The sequence below is a fragment of the Oratosquilla oratoria genome, chromosome 26, assembly GCF_046742065.1.
Source record: "Oratosquilla oratoria isolate Oo_2021 chromosome 26, ASM4674206v1, whole genome shotgun sequence".
Classification (NCBI taxonomy): Eukaryota; Metazoa; Arthropoda; class Malacostraca; order Stomatopoda; family Squillidae; genus Oratosquilla; species Oratosquilla oratoria.
In genome coordinates, this window is record NC_134802.1 from 31,585,511 (window position 1) to 31,604,422 (window position 18,912).

Here is an 18,912-nt window from a genome sequence, read left to right on the forward strand (position 1 = left end):
TTGGTTTTAATTTATTTATTGAAAAGTATAAACCTCACCACAAAGAAGTGTACACTGTATCAAACTGCAATAAAAAAGTTAATGATAAATATAAAGATTACATATTCATGATGGCACTCTTTCAAACAACTTTGCTATTTTCAGGCCAACCTTATTTAGTCCAGCATTCTGCATATTACATAAAATGGCCACAACAACACCTTTCGGTGGAACTTCATTTTCTGTTAAATCATCATTAGATGGGAGAATTAAAAGAACACTGCTTGCACCAATAGCTCCACCAGTATGGGATACATAATGCCGACATGCCCTGCAGAATCCATGTTTACACTTTTCTTCAACCACACCCCAACCCAGGCCATAACTTCCATCTTGGTCCCAATCCATTTTTGTTCCTTCCGTAGGCTTCCACATTTCTTTTACAGTTGATGCTTTCAGGATGCCAAGAAGTAAATCTTTACTATCTGTAATATATCTTAATCAGTGAAGTGTAACATCTGAATATTCATTTGAATGAATAAAAATAAACAGTTAAAAAGCAGTTAATGCAAGTTCTTTACCTTCTTTCCTTTGGTAAGAGTACAGAACTGCATTGCCAAACTTAGTGAGATCGCCCACGGTAGACAGAAATCCACCACCAGCCCATTTGTAGGAATTGTCTACATAAGGTGCATTGATTAAACGATTATGTTTGTTTCGAATGTAGTATCTGAAATATTAAGAAATATTTTAGGCATACAAAAAGTGGACAAAAACAACACCCACACAAGAAGTATTCAAAGACTGACCATTAAACTTTCAAAAATGTTAGCCATACAAAAATTCCTCCTAAGAGAAGAAAAAACAACACTAGTATGACTACTGAAAATAATAAATACAAACACAGAATAGGTTTGACCATGGAGGTAAATTACCCTGATAAAATCACCACAAAAATACACCCTACACAATATCTCTCTTGTGGGATTTGCGGGCCATTCTGGTGGACTGGTTACTTGGGAGCTGGGTTTCTTACAGGAGACCTGGGGTAACTGATTAATTGAACCAAGTAAATGTACTCAGGTGCCAGCATGGGATTTTGAGATCAGAAATAAACATTCATTACAACTCACAAGCACTGTATGGGGCAGAAACATGGAACACGAGAGGAAGAGAGAAGGAGTTTGAATGTGTTTGAGATGAGGTGTCTGAGAAGTATGATGGGGGTTACTAGGCTGGATAGAGTGAGAAATGAGGAGGTGAGGAGGAGAACAGGGGTGGAAAGGGTTTTGGGAGATGGGGTTGATGAAAGAGTATTAGGATGGTTTGGACACATGGAAAGAATGAGTGAAGAAAGACTAGTAAAAGAGGTATGGAAGGCAGATGTGGAGGGAGTGAACATGAAGGGACGTCCTAGGATGAGGTGGATGGATGGGGTGAAGGGGGCTTTGGGGAAGAGGGGAATGTCTGTTGAGGAAGGACGGGAGAGGACAGAAGACAGGGGTGAATGGAGAATGGTTGTATATGGATGATGATGTGATGTATGAGGAGGAATGGGCGGGGGGGATGGGGGGTGAGGTAGTATGTGTGAGCAAATTTTGACATAGCCCGAAGAGATTTCTCCCCGTCTTCTCCTTTATGCATGGGGGGACGGAGAGGGGGGGTCGCCAATTTAATGAAGCAGCCTTGCTGTGGATGTGCTGTGTCTTGCGACACTGCTTCTGACCCAGGGCAGTGGACAAGGTGCAGGGATGACCCATCATCCAGGAGGTGCTAAGATAAGAGGGAAGGTGGAGGGATATGGAGTGTATTCAGGGATGGAATGGGCGGGAATGATTTTATGCCTTTTCCTTTTTGGCTACCTCCCTTGTAAGGGGGAAAAAGCCTTGGTATATGTATGTATATATAAAGAGAAGTAAAGCAAAAGGTAAAGGAGGCAAAGAGGAGAGCAGATGTGAAATGGGGTAAGAGTATGACAGAAAATTTTGAAAGTAATAAAAAGATGTTTTGGAAAGAAATTAAGAGAGGAAGAGGAAGCGAATCAAGTAGGGAAGAAAAGGTAAAAGGTGCAGATGGAGAGATGATAATGGAAGAGAAGGCAGTAAGGGGAAGATGGGCAGAATATTTTAGGGAGTTGCTAAATGTGAAGGAGGATAGGGAAGGAAAGATAGCTGCAGTGGGAAATGTGAAGAAAATGAGAGTGATGAGTGAGGAGAATGGAGGAGAAATAAGGAAGGATGAGGTGAAGGCAGTTGTTAAGATGATGAAAGCAGGTAAGGCGCCTGGTCTGGATGGATGCCATGCAGAATGTCTGAAAAAGGGAGGTTCAGTGATGGTGGACTGGTTGGTGAGGTTATTTAATGTTTGCTGGAGAGAGGGTAGAGTACCGGAGGACTGGAGAAGTGCCTGTATAGTTCCTCTTTACAAGGGAAAGGGGGACAAGTGTGAGTGTGGTAGTTTCAGAGGGATTAGCTTGTTGAGTGTAGTTGGGAAGGCTTGTGGGAGGATCTTAATTGGGAGGGGAGCGGAGGGAGTGGTTGGTGAGGAGCGGTGTGGATTTGGGACAGGTAGGGGTTGTGTGGATCGGATTTTTGTGGTGGGACAGATGTGTGAGGGGGCTGTAGGAAGGGGTAAGGATGTTTTTTGGGCTTTTGTGGATTGGAAGGGCTTATGATAGGGTGGACGGAGGGGCACTGTGGGAGGTTGTGCAGATTTGTGGGATAGGAAGAAAGCTTTTGGGAGCTGTCAAGAGTTTTTATGAGAGTGGTAGAGCTTGTGTCGGGATTGGAAATGGAGAGAGTGAGTGGTTTGGGGTAGGGGTGGGACTTCGTTGGGGATGCGTTATGTCACCCAGGCTGTTCAACTTATACATGGATGGGGTGGTGCGAGAGGTGAATGCTGGGGTGGTGGGTCGGGGATTGGAGGTGGTTGGAGAAAATGGAGAGGGGTGGGAGGTGGGCCAGCTGTTGTTTGCGGACGACGCTGCGCTTGTGGCAGGGTCGGAGGACGGATTGAGGAAGCTGGTGGCAGAGTTTGGGAGAGTATGTGATAGAGGAGGGCTGGAGATAGATGTGGGTGAAAGTAGGGTGATGAGATGTACAAGGGGTGAAAGTGGCAGTAGACTGGAAGTGAACATTAAGGGAGAGCGACTGGAGGAAGTGGATAGTTTTGGATACTTGGGTGCAAGTGTGGCGGGAGGGGGTGGAGTGGGGGTGGAGGTGGAATGTAGATTGAGAGAAGCGAGTGGGTGCCTTGGTGGATTGGAGAGTGTGATGAGGAATAGACATTTGGGAATGGATGCGAAGGGGAGACTGTATGAAGGAGTGATTGTGCCAACAGCACTGTATGGGGCAGAAACGTGGAACATAAGAGAAGAAGAGAGAAGGAGTTTGAATGTGTTTGAGGTGGGGTATCTGAGAGGTGTGGTGGGGGTTACTAGGCTGGATGGAGTGAGAGATGAGGAGGTGAGGAGGGGAACAGGGGTGAAAAAGGAGCTGAGAGATGGGGTTGATGAAAGAATATTAGGATGGTTTGGACACATGGAAAGAATGAGTGAAGAAAGACTAGTAAAAGAGGTGTGGAGGGCAGATGTGGAGGGAGTGAACATGAGGGGACGTCCTAGGATGAGGTGGATGGATGGGGTGAAGGGGGCTTTGGGGGAGAGGGAAGTGTCTGTTGAGGAAGGAGGGGAGAGGACGGAAGACGGAGGTGAGTGGAGAGTGGTTGTGTATGGATGATGTTGTGATTGCATGAGGAGGAATGGGCGGGGGGTGGGGGGGTAGTATGTGTGAGTAGATTTTGACGCAGTCCGAAGGGATTTCTCCCCGTCCTCTCCTTATATACAAGGGGGGACGGAGAGGGGGGGGTCGCCGATTGGATGAGGCGGCCTTGCTGTGGATGTGCTGTGTCTTGCGACACTGCTTCTGACCCGGGGCGGTGGGCAGGGTGCAGGGATGGCCCGTCATCCGGGAGGTGCTCAGATGAGAGGGAGGGTGGGAGGGGTGTGGAGTGTATTTAGGGATGAAATGGGTGGGAGTGTTTTTATGCCTTTCCCTTTTTGGCTACCTCCCTTGAAAGGGGGAAAAAGCCTTGGTATATGTATGTATGTATGTATATGTATGTATGTACAACTCAAAAGTACCACATAAAGTATGCTTCCACATTTTGATATCTAACATTTTAGACAACATAAAAAGTTTATAGATAGTACAAAAGAAAACTAAGAATACTAACTGGCCACTCCAAAATTATCACAATAGGGCATCTCCACTTAACCCCTTCACTCCGGGCCAAAATCTCGCAGGCAGCATTAGCTGCCAGATGTACGATGTTGCGTCATAATACTTGCATTATAAAAAATAAAGTTACCGCTGTATTGTTCGTTCTCTTTCACCCGTGAATTTTGATAACCATAGAAAATATGATGAAGCCAGTTTACAGAGTATAGGGGTCACGCAGGTACAACTAAAATATATACAACCACTCCTCGTTTAACAACGACAATTGGGACCAGCACGCCATCGTTAACCGAATTGGTCGTTAAGCGAAAGTGTATACATATACGTACATGTACTGTATGTACAATGTCCAGCAATACATGTATCTTTATTTTTGTGTATTTTCCCTCTTTTATACAGTACATTAAAGCTTTATTTACTGTTTATTTACGGTGGTTAGGTTCCTAAAATTACCGTATATGACCAAATCCGCGTATGCTGACATTCCATATTGAATACCGGGGTATTTTTTTTAATTTCGACCATGGGCACAATATAGCAATAGAAAATTAATTATTAATTTTGTAAATTAAAATGTATCAATGTAATATGTAATTTTGTGGGTGGAAATGAAAGTAAAAAATACCATGCTACAAGAAAATATGCTAATGAACGATGTCGGTAGCATAGGATTGGGACGCCATCTTGTCGTCTGCCAACGTCTCTCACGACGACGACAAAGAGGACGAGCCGGATGACATTTAATTTGCAGGTAATGATTTATCAAACACAGGTCAGGTTAGTTTAGTTTAGGTTAGACGAATTCATCATCCTTTTATTTCTTCGACATCAGCATCTATCATAACAAACATGGTGTACCATTCGTCCGACATGACTTCGTTACTTACGAAATTTGTTTTAGCACTTTTTTTTTTTCCGCTCACAAAATTGCATATTACTTTGATACATTATAATTTACAAAATTAATAATTAATTTTCTATTGCTATATTGCGCCCATGGTCGAAACTAAAAATTTACCACTACCGGTATATACTGTACCCCAGGTAGTTTTTGCAGCTTGCAGGATGGTAATGTAGACCTAAGCTTCAGAACACTTTACCTCACAGCTAATATCCACCGTACAAGTTCAATTATAACATCATACAAATTTGCCTCAGCCAACTTAATTATCGTACACAACGTCGTAACTTTGGGAGATTTACGTTAAACGTCTGTCATAAAGCCCGTCGTAACTCCAAGTCGTCGCTAACCGAGTAGGTTGTTAAACGAGGAGTACCTGTATAATCAAGATGCCGACATCAGCATCCTCGCGTACCCACTTGCTCCACATGACACCTACGTAGGCGTCATCGTATCAAAGGGGTTAAAAACCAAAATCCTCCATATATCGTGGCACACGAGAACAGTTAGCACACAGTTCTATGCAAGAGCCCTCAAACCCACTCATCCACTGCATTGCATTACACAAACACAATCTATAGGATGAAACAAGATGCCAACCCTAGCAATGCAGCACACTACTCAAGCATTTACAGGAACCTACCATTGTTATTTCACAACACATCCACCTAAAAACACATGGTGGCCCTAAAAACAATTACAGGCTGCACAAATACATCACCTACAGACCATTTACACCATGAAACAAAAGTCTTCAAAGTCAAGGACCACCTCGACATGAGAGGCACACAAACACTTGCTGCAGCCACCACAAACACATCACACCCGCTACACTACATAGCAGAACACCCACACACACCAAGAAACATTAAAACTACACCCAAAGACCTTTATTACACACAGATACTCTCTTCTCTTCCTCCACAACCACCAAATACCAGCCTCCGGAAACATATTCATAATCATATCACTCACCGCTCCATTAACACACTGAAAGACAACACACTGCTGCATGCCAGACCCCCTGATATCCACCCTTCTGAATCCTCTCTCCCACGTAAGGACAGAGTCCACTTGGCCAGACTGCGATGCGGTCACCACCCAGCACTTCTAAGCTACCAGAAGAGGCTGGACGACCGTGTTGTGAACAGCTGCCCAGGATGTAACACTTCACCCCATACCATACAACACATAATGGAAGACTGCATTATACACAATCATGCACGCAAACAACACAACATACACTCTATAAAGGATTTGTGGGAAAACCCAGTTTCGGCCGTGGCCTTCCTTGGGGAGACGGGACTGCTCGGACAGACAGTCTAGGGAACGACAACACATGGTGGCATTGTTGGTAGAGTCCCTGACTGTCACTACAGCAGTCTGGGTTCGAATCCTGCCCAGGGCTGAAATAATATCAGTATCGTTGTGCTTCGAGATGTTACTCCAACTCTCGTGGGCGGGGAGTTGGGTGTGTGTGTGCGTGTAAGGTCACAACATTACCCATAGATAGGTCATACGAGCTCTGAGCTCTCTTCCAGGAGGGAAATAGCTGTCGATCACAAGTCCAACACGTGATCCAAAGACCATGGTGGTGAATCACATGTACACACTGATTACAAAACAAACACTTCTAACTTGACCAACAAATCCAATATTTTTTCCAAGACCTCCCAAACACTATCCCAGAAGAGAATTCACTCCCAAGACAAAAGAATAACACCTGCACACCTACAATCAAGTCATTACCCAGCACTGAAACAAGACCATCATAGAACTGTCCTGCCCCCACAGAAGAACATTCACCCAAAGCAATTTCACAAGTTCTATTTTATGAATGACTTGTGGCTAACCCAATGTCCGTGGATGGATTCTTTGAGGTTGTAGGTCTCTAGTACGAGAAAATTGTGGCAAGGGATTATTGATCAACCATTAGGTAGTAGTAGTAGTAGAAAAAAAGTCTTAATCTACAGATTAATATTTCTACACAGCTGACCTTGCACGATTGAAAATGATGGGTCGATGTTGGTCTAAATATGTGTTGTTAAGTCCAAGATCATGAAACAGTTTGCACATAACTTCAGTGAAAGGTTTCTCTGCAGCACCTTCCACAACTGCGCTAATCAGAGTCCATCCATGGGTTGTGTATAGATATCCTGTACCTGATAAAGTAAAATTTTATTCTTTCAATTACCTTTAGAATAATTGGGTGGTAGGTTGTGGTAGATGTTTAAGCAGTACACTGCTGGTGTAGTTTTTTGGTTGAATTTTGTTGGAGGTGCTTGTGAAATTTAGTGTAAAAGAAATGTGGTCCATAGGATTCTAGCATTAAATTGTCATCCAGGTGTCTAATAGTGGCAGTTTTGGTGTATCCTGTTTCTACTCTTAGTGCTCCACATGTACATATATATGGTTGATGATTCGTATGTTAAACCTTTTAGTTTTACCAACACAAGATATCCTGGTCCCTAAAACATATAAGAACATATGATAGAAATAACTTACCTGGTTTGAAGAATAGGTCATCATCTTGGAAAAGTTTTAGGGCAGATTCTATATCTTTGAATTCTTCCTTTATAAAATATTCTTTACTATCAAATTCATTTTCTTTCCCTCTTTTCTTCTTTCCCTCTCTTTCATGTTTCTTTGTTGTTTCCCTCTTCACTGTGGAGTGATTCTGCTCATTGTTACTTGCACTTGTTTTTATGTTCTTTAGCTCTATATGCTCTGGATTTGCAACTTCCTTTTCCTCTTCAGAAGTACTACTTTTTTCATCTGGTACCTCTTTGGTTTCTTCTTTCTCACTAGATTCATCTTGTTTTTTTGGGAGGGTATTTTTTACATCTGAATTCTTCTTACCATTTTTCTTCTTGTAATGCCTAATTCCTCCTTGATGACTCAGCAGTTGACGTGTTGTAATGGTAACCTATAAAAGTTTATATAATTTTTTCAAACTCTACATGCTAAACATATAAAGGAATACAATTTTAAACTTATGGGTCTTGGAGGGTCCTTAATAAAATGATCTGTCAGCAGCCTGAATAAATGTTATAAAAGCGACCTACAGGCGATGTTCTTGCAAGACAGCTATCAGAGAATCGTCTCCCTGCTTCCTGTCTTCAAAATGTGTTAACTACCTCACCTATGGCTGGAGATACAGCCCTGATGGTTTAACACTGAGTCTTCTGACTGTACCAAGCAATCTATCACTTTTGCACTTATATAAGAGTGCATATTATATATAAATACAATTATGTACCATATATTTCTTCCATTCCACATTCCTACAATTATGTGTATATGTTTTAGTAGGAAAAATAATTTGACAAACTTACCTCCTTGGCTTCATACATCTTTTTAGGGAATTTTGGTACATACTTTTGTACAGGGGCATCTAAATCAATTTTACCTTCTTCCCAAAGTCTGGCTACAGCCATCATTGTTAGGGGCTTACTGATGCTGGCAATACGCATAACTGTATGTTTTGTGCAAGGGAGTTTATTTTCAATGTCAGCATAACCAAGACCTGCAAAACAATTCCTGGATGTATCCATTAGTCAAACAATGCAAATGCTATTTTTTCATAATATTTGTATGAAATATATTAAATATCAGAGAACTTATATTCAAATCAATATCAAAAGCACACATTATACCAATCTTATAATTATGATATGACAAATGTAAAGCCAAACCACCTGTACTCCACACATTACAGCCATCTACTGTGACTCCTACAGATAGGCCAGGAATTCCTGCAATCTCCATGGTCTGATAAAGTAAATCTACAGATTCATGAATGGCTTCTTCCAGTGTTAGGTTTTTAACAGGTTTCTCAATGCCATTAGTAATATTATTTTTTGGTATCACATCAAAATTAGGAGACTCAATTTTGCCCAATGGGTTATCCTCTTCATGGCATGTACATTTTTCTTCTTCATTTTTTTCCTCATTGTCTGCAGCTTCACAATATGCTAAAATACAAGAGGCAAATGCTCCAATTCCTACAACTGTAAAGCCAGCAGCTTTACTCCATTTTCTTTTAGAATTATTTTTCCATGGCTGAAGAGTTCCCTCATCACTACCAAAGGTTTTCTGTCCTTTATAACAGGATCCATGAGAATAGTTCCTGAAACACCTTGCTTTTCTGAGATGAAACCATCCCCTTTCATTGCACCTGGAAAAAATTAAATATAATTAACATACACAAAATCAATGTCCTCCCTTTCACATATAATTTCATAGGATATGGTGACTTATAACAGGAATAACAATGGCAAACAATTCTTCAAGCTGAATGTAGAAATACTGATGGTATGTGCATATGATGGTCAAACATGACAAACATTTGGGAAGATCATTTCCCCAATGCAAATCTCCAAAACCCATCAATACCGTCAGGTGCATACCCATGGGGTTGGCACTCCATCTATGGGCACAGTTCCCCAAAATCCTACAAGGAAAAGCATAAATAGAATCCACTATTTACAGACCACTATTTACAGACCATGCTACATACTATATATATATATATATATATATATATATATATATATATATTATATATATATATATATATATATATATATATATATATATATATATATATTAGTAGGGAAGAAAAGGTAAAAGGTGGAGATGGAGAGATGATAATGGAAGAGAAGGTAGTAAGGGGAAGATGGGCAGAATATTTTAGGGAGTTGCTAAATGTGAAGGAGGATAGGGAAGGAAAGATAGCTGCAGTGGGAAATGTGAAGAAAATGAGAGTGATGAGTGAGGAGAATGGAGGAGAAATAAGGAAGGATGAGGTGAAGGCAGTTGTTAAGATGATGAAAGCAGGTAAGGCACCTGGTCTGGATGGATGCCATGCAGAATGTCTGAAAAAGGGAGGTTCAGTGATGGTGGACTGGTTGGTGAGGTTATTTAATGTTTGCTGGAGAGAGGGTAGAGTACCGAAGGACTGGAGAAGTGCCTGTATAGTTCCTCTTTACAAGGGAAAAGGGGACAAGTGTGAGTGTAGTAGTTTCAGAGGGATTAGCCTGTTAAGTGTAGTAGGGAAGGCTTATGGGAGGATCTTGATTGAGAGGATTAGGAGAGGAACAGAAGGAGTAATTGGTGAGGAACAGTGTGGATTTAGGACAGGTAGAGGTTGTGTAGATCAGATCTTTGTGGTAAGACAGATATGTGAGAAAGCTATAGGAAAGGGGAAGGATGTTTTTTGGGCTTTTATGGATCTGGAAAAGGCTTATGATAGGGTAGACAGAAAGGCACTGTGGGAGATTATGCAGATTTATGGGATAGGAGGAAAGCTTTTGGGAGCTGTCAAGAGTTTTTATGAGGGTAGTAGAGCTTGTGTCAGGATTGGAAATGGAGAGAGTGAGTGGTTTAAAGTAAAGGTGGGACTTCGTCAAGGATGCGTTATGTCGCCCTGGCTGTTCAACTTATACATGGATGGGGTGGTGCGAGAGGTGAATGCTAGGGTAGTGGGTCAGGGATTGGAGATGGTTAAAGAAAATGGAGAAAATTGGGAGGTGAGCCAGCTGTTGTTTGCGGACGACACTGCACTTGTGGCAGGGTCGGAGGAGGGATTGAGGAAGCTGGTGGCAGAGTTTGGGAGAGTATGTGATAGATAAATGTGGGTAAAAGTAAGGTGATGAGATGTACAAGGGGTGAAAGTGGCAGTAGACTGGAAGTGAACATTAAGGGAGAGCAACTGGAGGAAGTGGATAGTTTTAGATACTTGGGTGCAAGTGTAGCAGGAAAAGGTGGAGTGAAGGTGGAGGTAGAGTGTAGATTGAGAGAAGCGAGTAGATGCCTTGGTGGATTAAAGAGTGTAATGAGGAATAGACATTTAGGAATGGATGCAAAGAGGAGACTGTATGAAGGAGTGATTGTGCCAACAGCACTGTATGGGGCAGAAACGTGGAACATAAGAGAAGAAGAGAGAAGGAGTTTGAATGTGTTTGAGATGAGGTGTCTGAGAAGTATGGTGGGGGTTACTAGGCTGGATAGAGTGAGGAATGAGGAGGTGAGGAGGAGAACGGGGGTGAAAAAGGAGCTGGGAGATAGGGTTGATGAAAGAATATTAGGATGGTTTGGACACATGGAAAGAATGAGTGAAGAAAGACTAGTAAAAGAGGTATGGAAGGCAGATGTGGAGGGAGTGAACATGAGGGGACGTCCTAGGATGAGGTGGATGGATGGGGTGAAGGGGGCTTTGGGGAAGAGGGGAATGTCTGTTGAGGAAGGAAGGGAGAGGACGGAAGACAGAGGTGAGTGGAGAATGGTTGTATATGGATGATGTTGTGATTGCATGAGGAGGAATGGGCGGGGGGGTGGGGTAGTATGTGTGAGTAAATTTTGACGCAGCCCGAAGGGATTTCTCCCCGTCCTCTCCTTATATGCAAGGGGGGACGGAGAGGGGGGGTCACCAATTAAATGAAGCGGCCTTGCTGTGGATGTGCTGTGTCTTGCGACACCGCTTCTGACCCAGGGCGGTGGGCAAGGTGCAGGGATGACCCGTCATCCAGGAGGTGCTCAGATGAGAGGGAGGGTGGGAGGGGTGTGGAGTGTATTTAGGGATGAAATGGGTGGGAGTGTTTTTATGCCTTTCCCTTTTTGGCTACCTCCCTTGAAAGGGGGGAAAAAGCCTTGGTATATGTATGTATGTATATATATATATATATATATATATATATATATATATAGATATTCCAACACAGTCTTTTTTTTCACACAGACTGGATGGAATTGCAAACTGGATACTAAAAGAATGTATACATGAACTAAAAGATCAAATATATAATAGATTGCTCACTCAAAGAAGAAAAAGTACTGCAAAATGGGAAAAATGCCAATATATCAAGGGGAGACAAGGAAGCCCCAACAAAATATAGACCAGTCTCCCTTACAAGTACATAAGCTAAAATATGTGAAAATCATCAAAAGTGGATGGACTAAACATATGGAAAAGAACAACATACTAAATCCAAAACAATTCAGTTTTAGACAGGGAAGATCATGTGCCACAAACTTGATTTGTTTTTATTCAAGTTTAATAGATATAATGCAAGAAAGGGACGGATGGGGAGACTGTGCTTTCCTGGGCTTACAAAAGGTGTTTGATAAAGTACCACACAAAAAAATTATTAAAAAACTTGAAACAGGTAGTATACACAGAAAATTACTGAAACGGATGGAAGATTTCTTGCTTGGGAAAAAAATGAGAGTGGTGCTCAAAGATAAAAATTCAACCTGGGAAAAAATTATAAGTGGAGTCCCACAGGGTTCAGTATTGGCTCCAATAATGTTTGCCATATATGTAAATGACATGGATGAGGGTGTAGAATGCAGCATGAACTTCTTTGCAGATGATGCAAAACTATCAAAGTACAGACACTCCTCAACTTACGTTTTAGTTACGTTCCGAACGGCCGAACGTAAGTTGAAAATGAACGTAAGTTGTTACTGTACTATACATCCATAAATTCTATTACCGTATCTTATAAAACACCCCTAAATCATTAATTATACACATAACATTGTAAAATAATAACATTAATTTCGAATAAATTAAATTCAAGCAACATAAATTGAGATGGTGGAGGAGGAGGGGGAGGAGGATGAGGAGGAAGAGGCAAGGCACATTCAGTCTGTCGTTTGTGCCATGTAAACAATGGACGCAGCGTCATGCATAAGTATCGTTTGAACTACGGAGAGCGCGCTAAACTAAAAAATTCACTCAATTTTTTTTTTTTGCAATTTTTTTTACAGTCAGTTCAAACGTAAAATCGAAAAACGTAAAACGAATGAACATAAGTAGAGGAGTGTCTGTACAGAAAAAGACTATGAATCACTACAGAGAGACCTGGACAAGGTCTGGAAATGGAGTCAAAAGTGGGAAATGAACTTCAACATTAAGAAATGTAGTATAATGGAATTTGGAAAAAGTAAAAAAGAATATCAGGAGAATATAAAATCAGTGCAAAGGAAGTAAAGACAGTTCCAAAAAGGACCTAGGAGTAATTATTACCAAAGACATGTCCCCAGACAACCAAGTAAACAAAATAATTGGAGAAACCTACAATATACTAAGATCGATAAAGGTGGCTTTTGACTACTTGGATGAATAAATGGTAAAAAATACTAGTTACAATGACAAGACCAAGATTGGAGTATGCTGCGACACTATGGACACCAAGTACAAAAAATAAAAGGAAAATAGAAAGAATCCAAAGAGCAACAACAAAGATGGCCCCAACACTATCAAAATGGACATACAAGCAAAGATTGTCTAAATTGGAACTACCAACCCTAGAACAAAGAAGAAAATAGAAAGAATCCAAAGAGCAACAACAAAGATGGCCCCAACACTATCAAAATTGACATGCAAGAGGTGATCTCTTGGCCATTTACAAAATCATGAAAGGTATGGAAGTCCTTGACAGAGAAGACTTATTAAGGTGGGATAAAAGAAAAACAAGGGGTCATGAAAAGAAACTCAAAAAGGATAGCTGTAGAAGCGATATGAAAAAAAAAAAAAAAAAAAAATCCACAGAGTGGTGGATGTCTGGAACAAATTGGACAAAACAATAGTGTGTGCAAACACCATACAAGAATTTAAGAACAAACTAGATATTGCAAGATACAAAGACGAGTCACTATGAGCATAGCTCCCCTTCCTGTATAATACAACTAGGTGAATACACTGATATAAAACAGACAACAGTCCAAAGTTTCTTCATGAAGAGATCTATGGGATGTTCTCAGGCCTACTTCCCAGCCACTGTGGGACTCCTGGTTTTTCACTGAGAAACTTGAGGCAACAACAGATTGATTGACAACCTTAATTAACTCAACATATGCCATTCTTTATTGATAGTGATTTAACACCATGCAGTTTCATTTACATAAAGAGTATAAGTAAACTGAAAGAGTGACATTGTGTTACCTACTAAATACATATATATATAAAAAGGCTTTTTTTCCCCCTTATAAGGGAGGTAGCCAAAAAACAAAGGCATAAAAACCACTCACACCCATTCCATCCCTATCACACTCCACTCCCCTACACCCTCTTCCCTCCTTCTTATCTTGGCACCTCCTGGATGACAGGTCATCCCTACATCTTGTCCACTGCCCTGGGGGAGAAGTAGTGTTGCAAGACACAGCAAGGCCGCTTCATTAAATTGGCGACCCCCTCTCCATCCACCTCATGCAGAAAAGGAGAAGACGGGGAGAAATCCCTTCGGGCTGCGTCAAATATTTCTCACACATACTCCCTCACCCCCCATCCCCCACCCATTCTACCTCATGGATCACAACATCATCCATATGCAAATATTCTCCATTCACCCCTATCTTCTGTCCTCTCTTGTCCTTCTTCAACAGACATTTCCCTCTTCCCCAAAGCCCCCTTCACCCCATCCATCCACCTCATCCTAGGTCGACCCCTCATGTTCACTCCCTCCACATCTGCCTTCCATACCTCTTTTACTAGTCTTTCTCCACTCATTCTTCCCATGTGTCTAAACCATCCCAATACTCTTCATCAACCTTATCTCCCAACTCCCTTTCCACCCCTGTTCTCCTCCTTACCTCCTCATTTCTCACTCTATCTAGCCTAGTAACCCCCATCATACTTCTCAAACACCTCATCTCAAACACATTCAAACTTCTTCTCTCTTACTCATGTTCCATATTTCTGCTCCATACAGTGCTGTCGGCACAATCACTCCTTCATACAATCTCCTCTTAGCGTCCATTCCCAGATGTCTATTTCTCATTACCCTTTTCAATCCACAAAGGCATTTACTTACTTCTCTCAATCTACATTCTACCTCCACTTCTCCCTTTCATGCCACATTCACATCCAAGTATCTAAAACTATCCACTTCCTCTAGTCTCTCTCCCTTAATACTCACTTCCAGCCTGCTGCCACTTTCACCCCTTGTACATCTCATCACCTTACTTTTACCCACATTTATCTTCAACTTACTTCTTTCACACACTTTCCCAAACTCTGTCACTAACTTCCTCAATCCCTCCTCTGATCCAGCTACAAGTGCAGTGTCGTCCGCAAACAACAGATGGCTTATCTCCCACTTTTCTCCATTTTCTTTAACCATCTCCAATCCTTGACCCAATACCCTTGCATTTACCTCTTGCACCACCCCATCCATGTATAGATAGAACAGTCAGGGTGACATAACACATCCCTGACGAAGTCCCACCTTTACCTCAAACCACTCACTCTCTCCATTTCTAATCCTGACACATGCTCTACTACTCTCATTAAAACTCTTGACAGCTCCTAGAAGCTTTCCTCCTATCCTGTATATCTGCAATACCTCCCACAGTGCCTTCCTATCTACCCTGTCATAAGCCTTTTCCAAATCCATAAAAGCCCAAAAAACATCCTTACCTTTTCTTATAGCTTTCTCACATATCTGTCTTATCACAAAAATCTGATCTACACAACCTCTACCTGTCCTAAACCCACACTGTTCCTCACCAATTACTCCCTCTGTTCCTCTCCTAATCTTTTCAATCAAGACCCTCCCATAAGCCTTCCCAACTACACTTAACTAGCTAATCCCTCTGAAACTACTAAACTCACACTTATCCCCTTTTCCCTTGTAAAGTGGAACATATGGCACTCCTTCAGTCCTTCAGCACTCTACCCTCTCTTAAACACATTAAATAACCTCACCAGCAAGTCCACCATCACTGTACCTCCTTTTTTCAGACATTCTGCATGACATCCATCCAGACCAGGTGCCTTACCTGCTCTCACCTTAACAACTGCCTTCACTTCATCCTTCTTTATTTCTCCTCAATTTTCCTCACTCATCACAGTAATTTTCTTAGCACTTCCCACTGCAACTACCTTTCCCTTCCTATCCTCCTAATAACATAAATTCATAATTCTTACCTGCTTACACAAGATGCAAGATTCCTCATGCAGAAACCCTGTGAGCATGCAGATGGATGAAAAAGTCTTCTAAACATTTTGTAAAAAATACCTGGAAAAAAAAGAAAGAAAAAGTGACAGTATCCTTACAAGCTGATGAAACAGTTTAATTTTTTTTTTATCAATAGCAGCGACCAAAATGGAGTGTCTGGTGATACTGCATGATGGACATGGGAGAGTGTCATCTCCCTGCTGCCCATTTTCAGAACCCATCAACATCTTCAACTCCATTTTTGGGGGTGTAACCCTAAGGGGTGGCACAGAATCTCAGGAAGAAGCTCAAAATTTCTTTACGTCAAGTTAAACTATTTTCGAGCTTGTTTATATGAAAAGAGTAGACAATTGGGAGCTGCTCCTCTCTTCCTTTTACTGCTGCTAGTCAGCGACAAAGAAATAGATGCACACTAATGTAAAAGATCATATGGAGAACATATGATGATGAAGACAACAAGATCTAGAAAATTCATATGTATCAAACAATATGTTGCCCCAGGTCTCTTGTAGGAAACCTACAGTTACCAAATAACTGTCAGTGGCCACCATATTGGACCACAAGTCACTTAAAGAGGAGATATTGTGTTCTTGCCTACATAGGCCTATTCTGTGTTGGTACTGTTTTAATGCAGTCATGCTAATGTGATTCTTGCTTGCTGAGCAAGGTATTTCTCAGTTCGGTTGACATCTGAGGGAGTCTGGTGGAATAAAGAGTTTGGAATTCAGTGTTGAAGTACTTCTTTTATGATTTGAAAGTTTATACATTTACATTTAGATGTATCATGTGTTACTGGTGGCTGGTTATCGTAGATTTTGGCAGATATGATGCTGTTCTTTTCTTTTTTCATTCACTTGGCTATGCTTGTGTGGTGAGAAGGATGAGTGGGTTTAAGGGCTCTTGCATAGAACTAAGTGCCTATCATTTTCATGTGGTGTTCTATGGGGAGGATTCAGGTTTCTGAGGGCAAATGTTTGATTGAGGTGCACCCCACACTGCATATTATCATATAGTAGTGTTTTCATAGTAGCATGTAATTAATGATTTAGGGACTGTTTTGGGGTGCCCCTATGGACTGGAACCATACATTTTGTCTATGTTTGAGGAATTATGCTAATTTTGTACTATAACTGTCCTCCTTTAATTGAAAATGTCCTTTACCACTTCTATGACTACCTCTTCTTATCTCATGGCAAAGGGGGAGGGAAGAATTTTGCTACTGTGATTTCCATTTGGATCATTAAATGTGCATATTTGTGGGAAAATGGAAAACAGAGAAGCAATAAAATGAACCATATATAATATATATATATATATAATATATATATATATATATATATATATATATATGTGCAGAAAAAACACCATAAAAAATAATAGAATGATGACCGAGCACTTTCATTTATTTATACATCCACAGGGTACATGAGGATGTATAAATAGACAAAAGCGCTCGGTCATCATTTTATTATTTTCCTTGGTGGTTTTTCTGCATATTTGGAATAGTGAGTTTTTGTGATTTTTCATGCATATAGATATATATATATATATACAGTATATTCTATTAATCTTATTTTGTCGCTGATTTTGGTGTCATCACCATGGTCTAGGGGCCCACTGGTCACTCAATATCGCAAATTTTCCTTATCAGGAGGCTAGGACGGTGGCCCTTACAAAGGGCTTCGTAGCATGGAATTTAATGAACTGTACACTTGGTCCAACCCATTATCAGCAGGATTCAAACTGCTGTCACCTCGACCTTTGCCACAAGTAACGTCACACTAATCTGCTTCTTTGTGCATTTCTTAAAAAGAAATTGTGGGTTATAAAAGCAGGAACGAATTTTGAAAAATATAATTCTTATATACAAGTCTACAGAGAGGGCACCAATATAATAGTTTTTATTTTTTCGATAAAATGTTTTTTCATTCGGGAATGACCTAACCTATGAAATAACACATTGGAAAAATGTCTCCTTTTTCGAGTTCCTCATGAAGGTATAGAAAATGCGGGCAGGGAATTCACAGTTTTAGTTAGTTATGGCCATTGACCTTGACAACTTGAATCAGAAAATTATATCATTTCCTATATCTCAATTTGTTTGAGGGACACAACTGCTGCAGATATGATCTATCTTGAAAATAATGTATTGGCATTTGTACAAACACAACAGGTTTTCATATCAAATCCTACCAGAGAAAAACTGCACTATATTGGGGGAAATTTAGCATCTTCAACAGTGCTTTGTCCTAAATGATAGAATTGCTCTGTAAAACAAAAACAAGAAATTATATTTGGTAAATTTTATTATGACATGTTCACAGGTGAATGATGTGCACAATAATTTTCTAATCAATTGTACTGTTCTCACTCTCTACCTATATGTTATTTAGTATAATTTGTTAAAACAATATATTTTTTTAATTCATTTTGAGTAGAAAAAAAAAATGTAGAAGTAATTACCGTCCAAAACCCTATACCAGGTTGGTGGGGGTCAAGTTGGCAGATTACATTAGGTTAGGTTAGGTGGGCAAGATAAGATTATGTTAGGTAAAGTCAGGTCATACCAATGAACAATTACTTTAGTAGGGAATACATACATACATATAACATACATATATATATATATATATATATATATATATATATATATATATATATATATATATATATATATATATATATATATTTACCTAGGACATGTCAGTCAGTATAGTAAAACTAGTCCAATGTGGGAAGTCCATTAATGTCATCAAACCCATGGAAGACAAATGAAGGGAAACACGGACGAACCTTTATTGGCAGATACATCTTCATCTGAAACAATTTA

The 18,912-nt window shown here is 40.5% G+C and overlaps 1 protein-coding gene across 1 annotated transcript in view; it reads right to left on the reverse strand.

The window, feature by feature from the left end:
- The window catches only part of LOC143039432 (serine beta-lactamase-like protein LACTB, mitochondrial), a 23,902-nt gene continuing 4,990 nt past the window's right edge, over nt 1-18,912 (reverse strand). The window contains exons 2-8 of the mRNA XM_076209468.1: nt 16,052-16,142; nt 8,817-9,295; nt 8,454-8,644; nt 7,624-8,044; nt 7,115-7,280; nt 561-709; nt 1-464 (exon numbers count right to left, since the gene is read on the reverse strand). Of these exons, the coding sequence (XP_076065583.1) occupies nt 106-464; nt 561-709; nt 7,115-7,280; nt 7,624-8,044; nt 8,454-8,644; nt 8,817-9,295; nt 16,052-16,128 (1,842 nt within the window). The 5' untranslated portion in view covers nt 16,129-16,142 and the 3' untranslated portion in view covers nt 1-105. The remainder of the gene's footprint in view (nt 465-560; nt 710-7,114; nt 7,281-7,623; nt 8,045-8,453; nt 8,645-8,816; nt 9,296-16,051; nt 16,143-18,912) is intronic.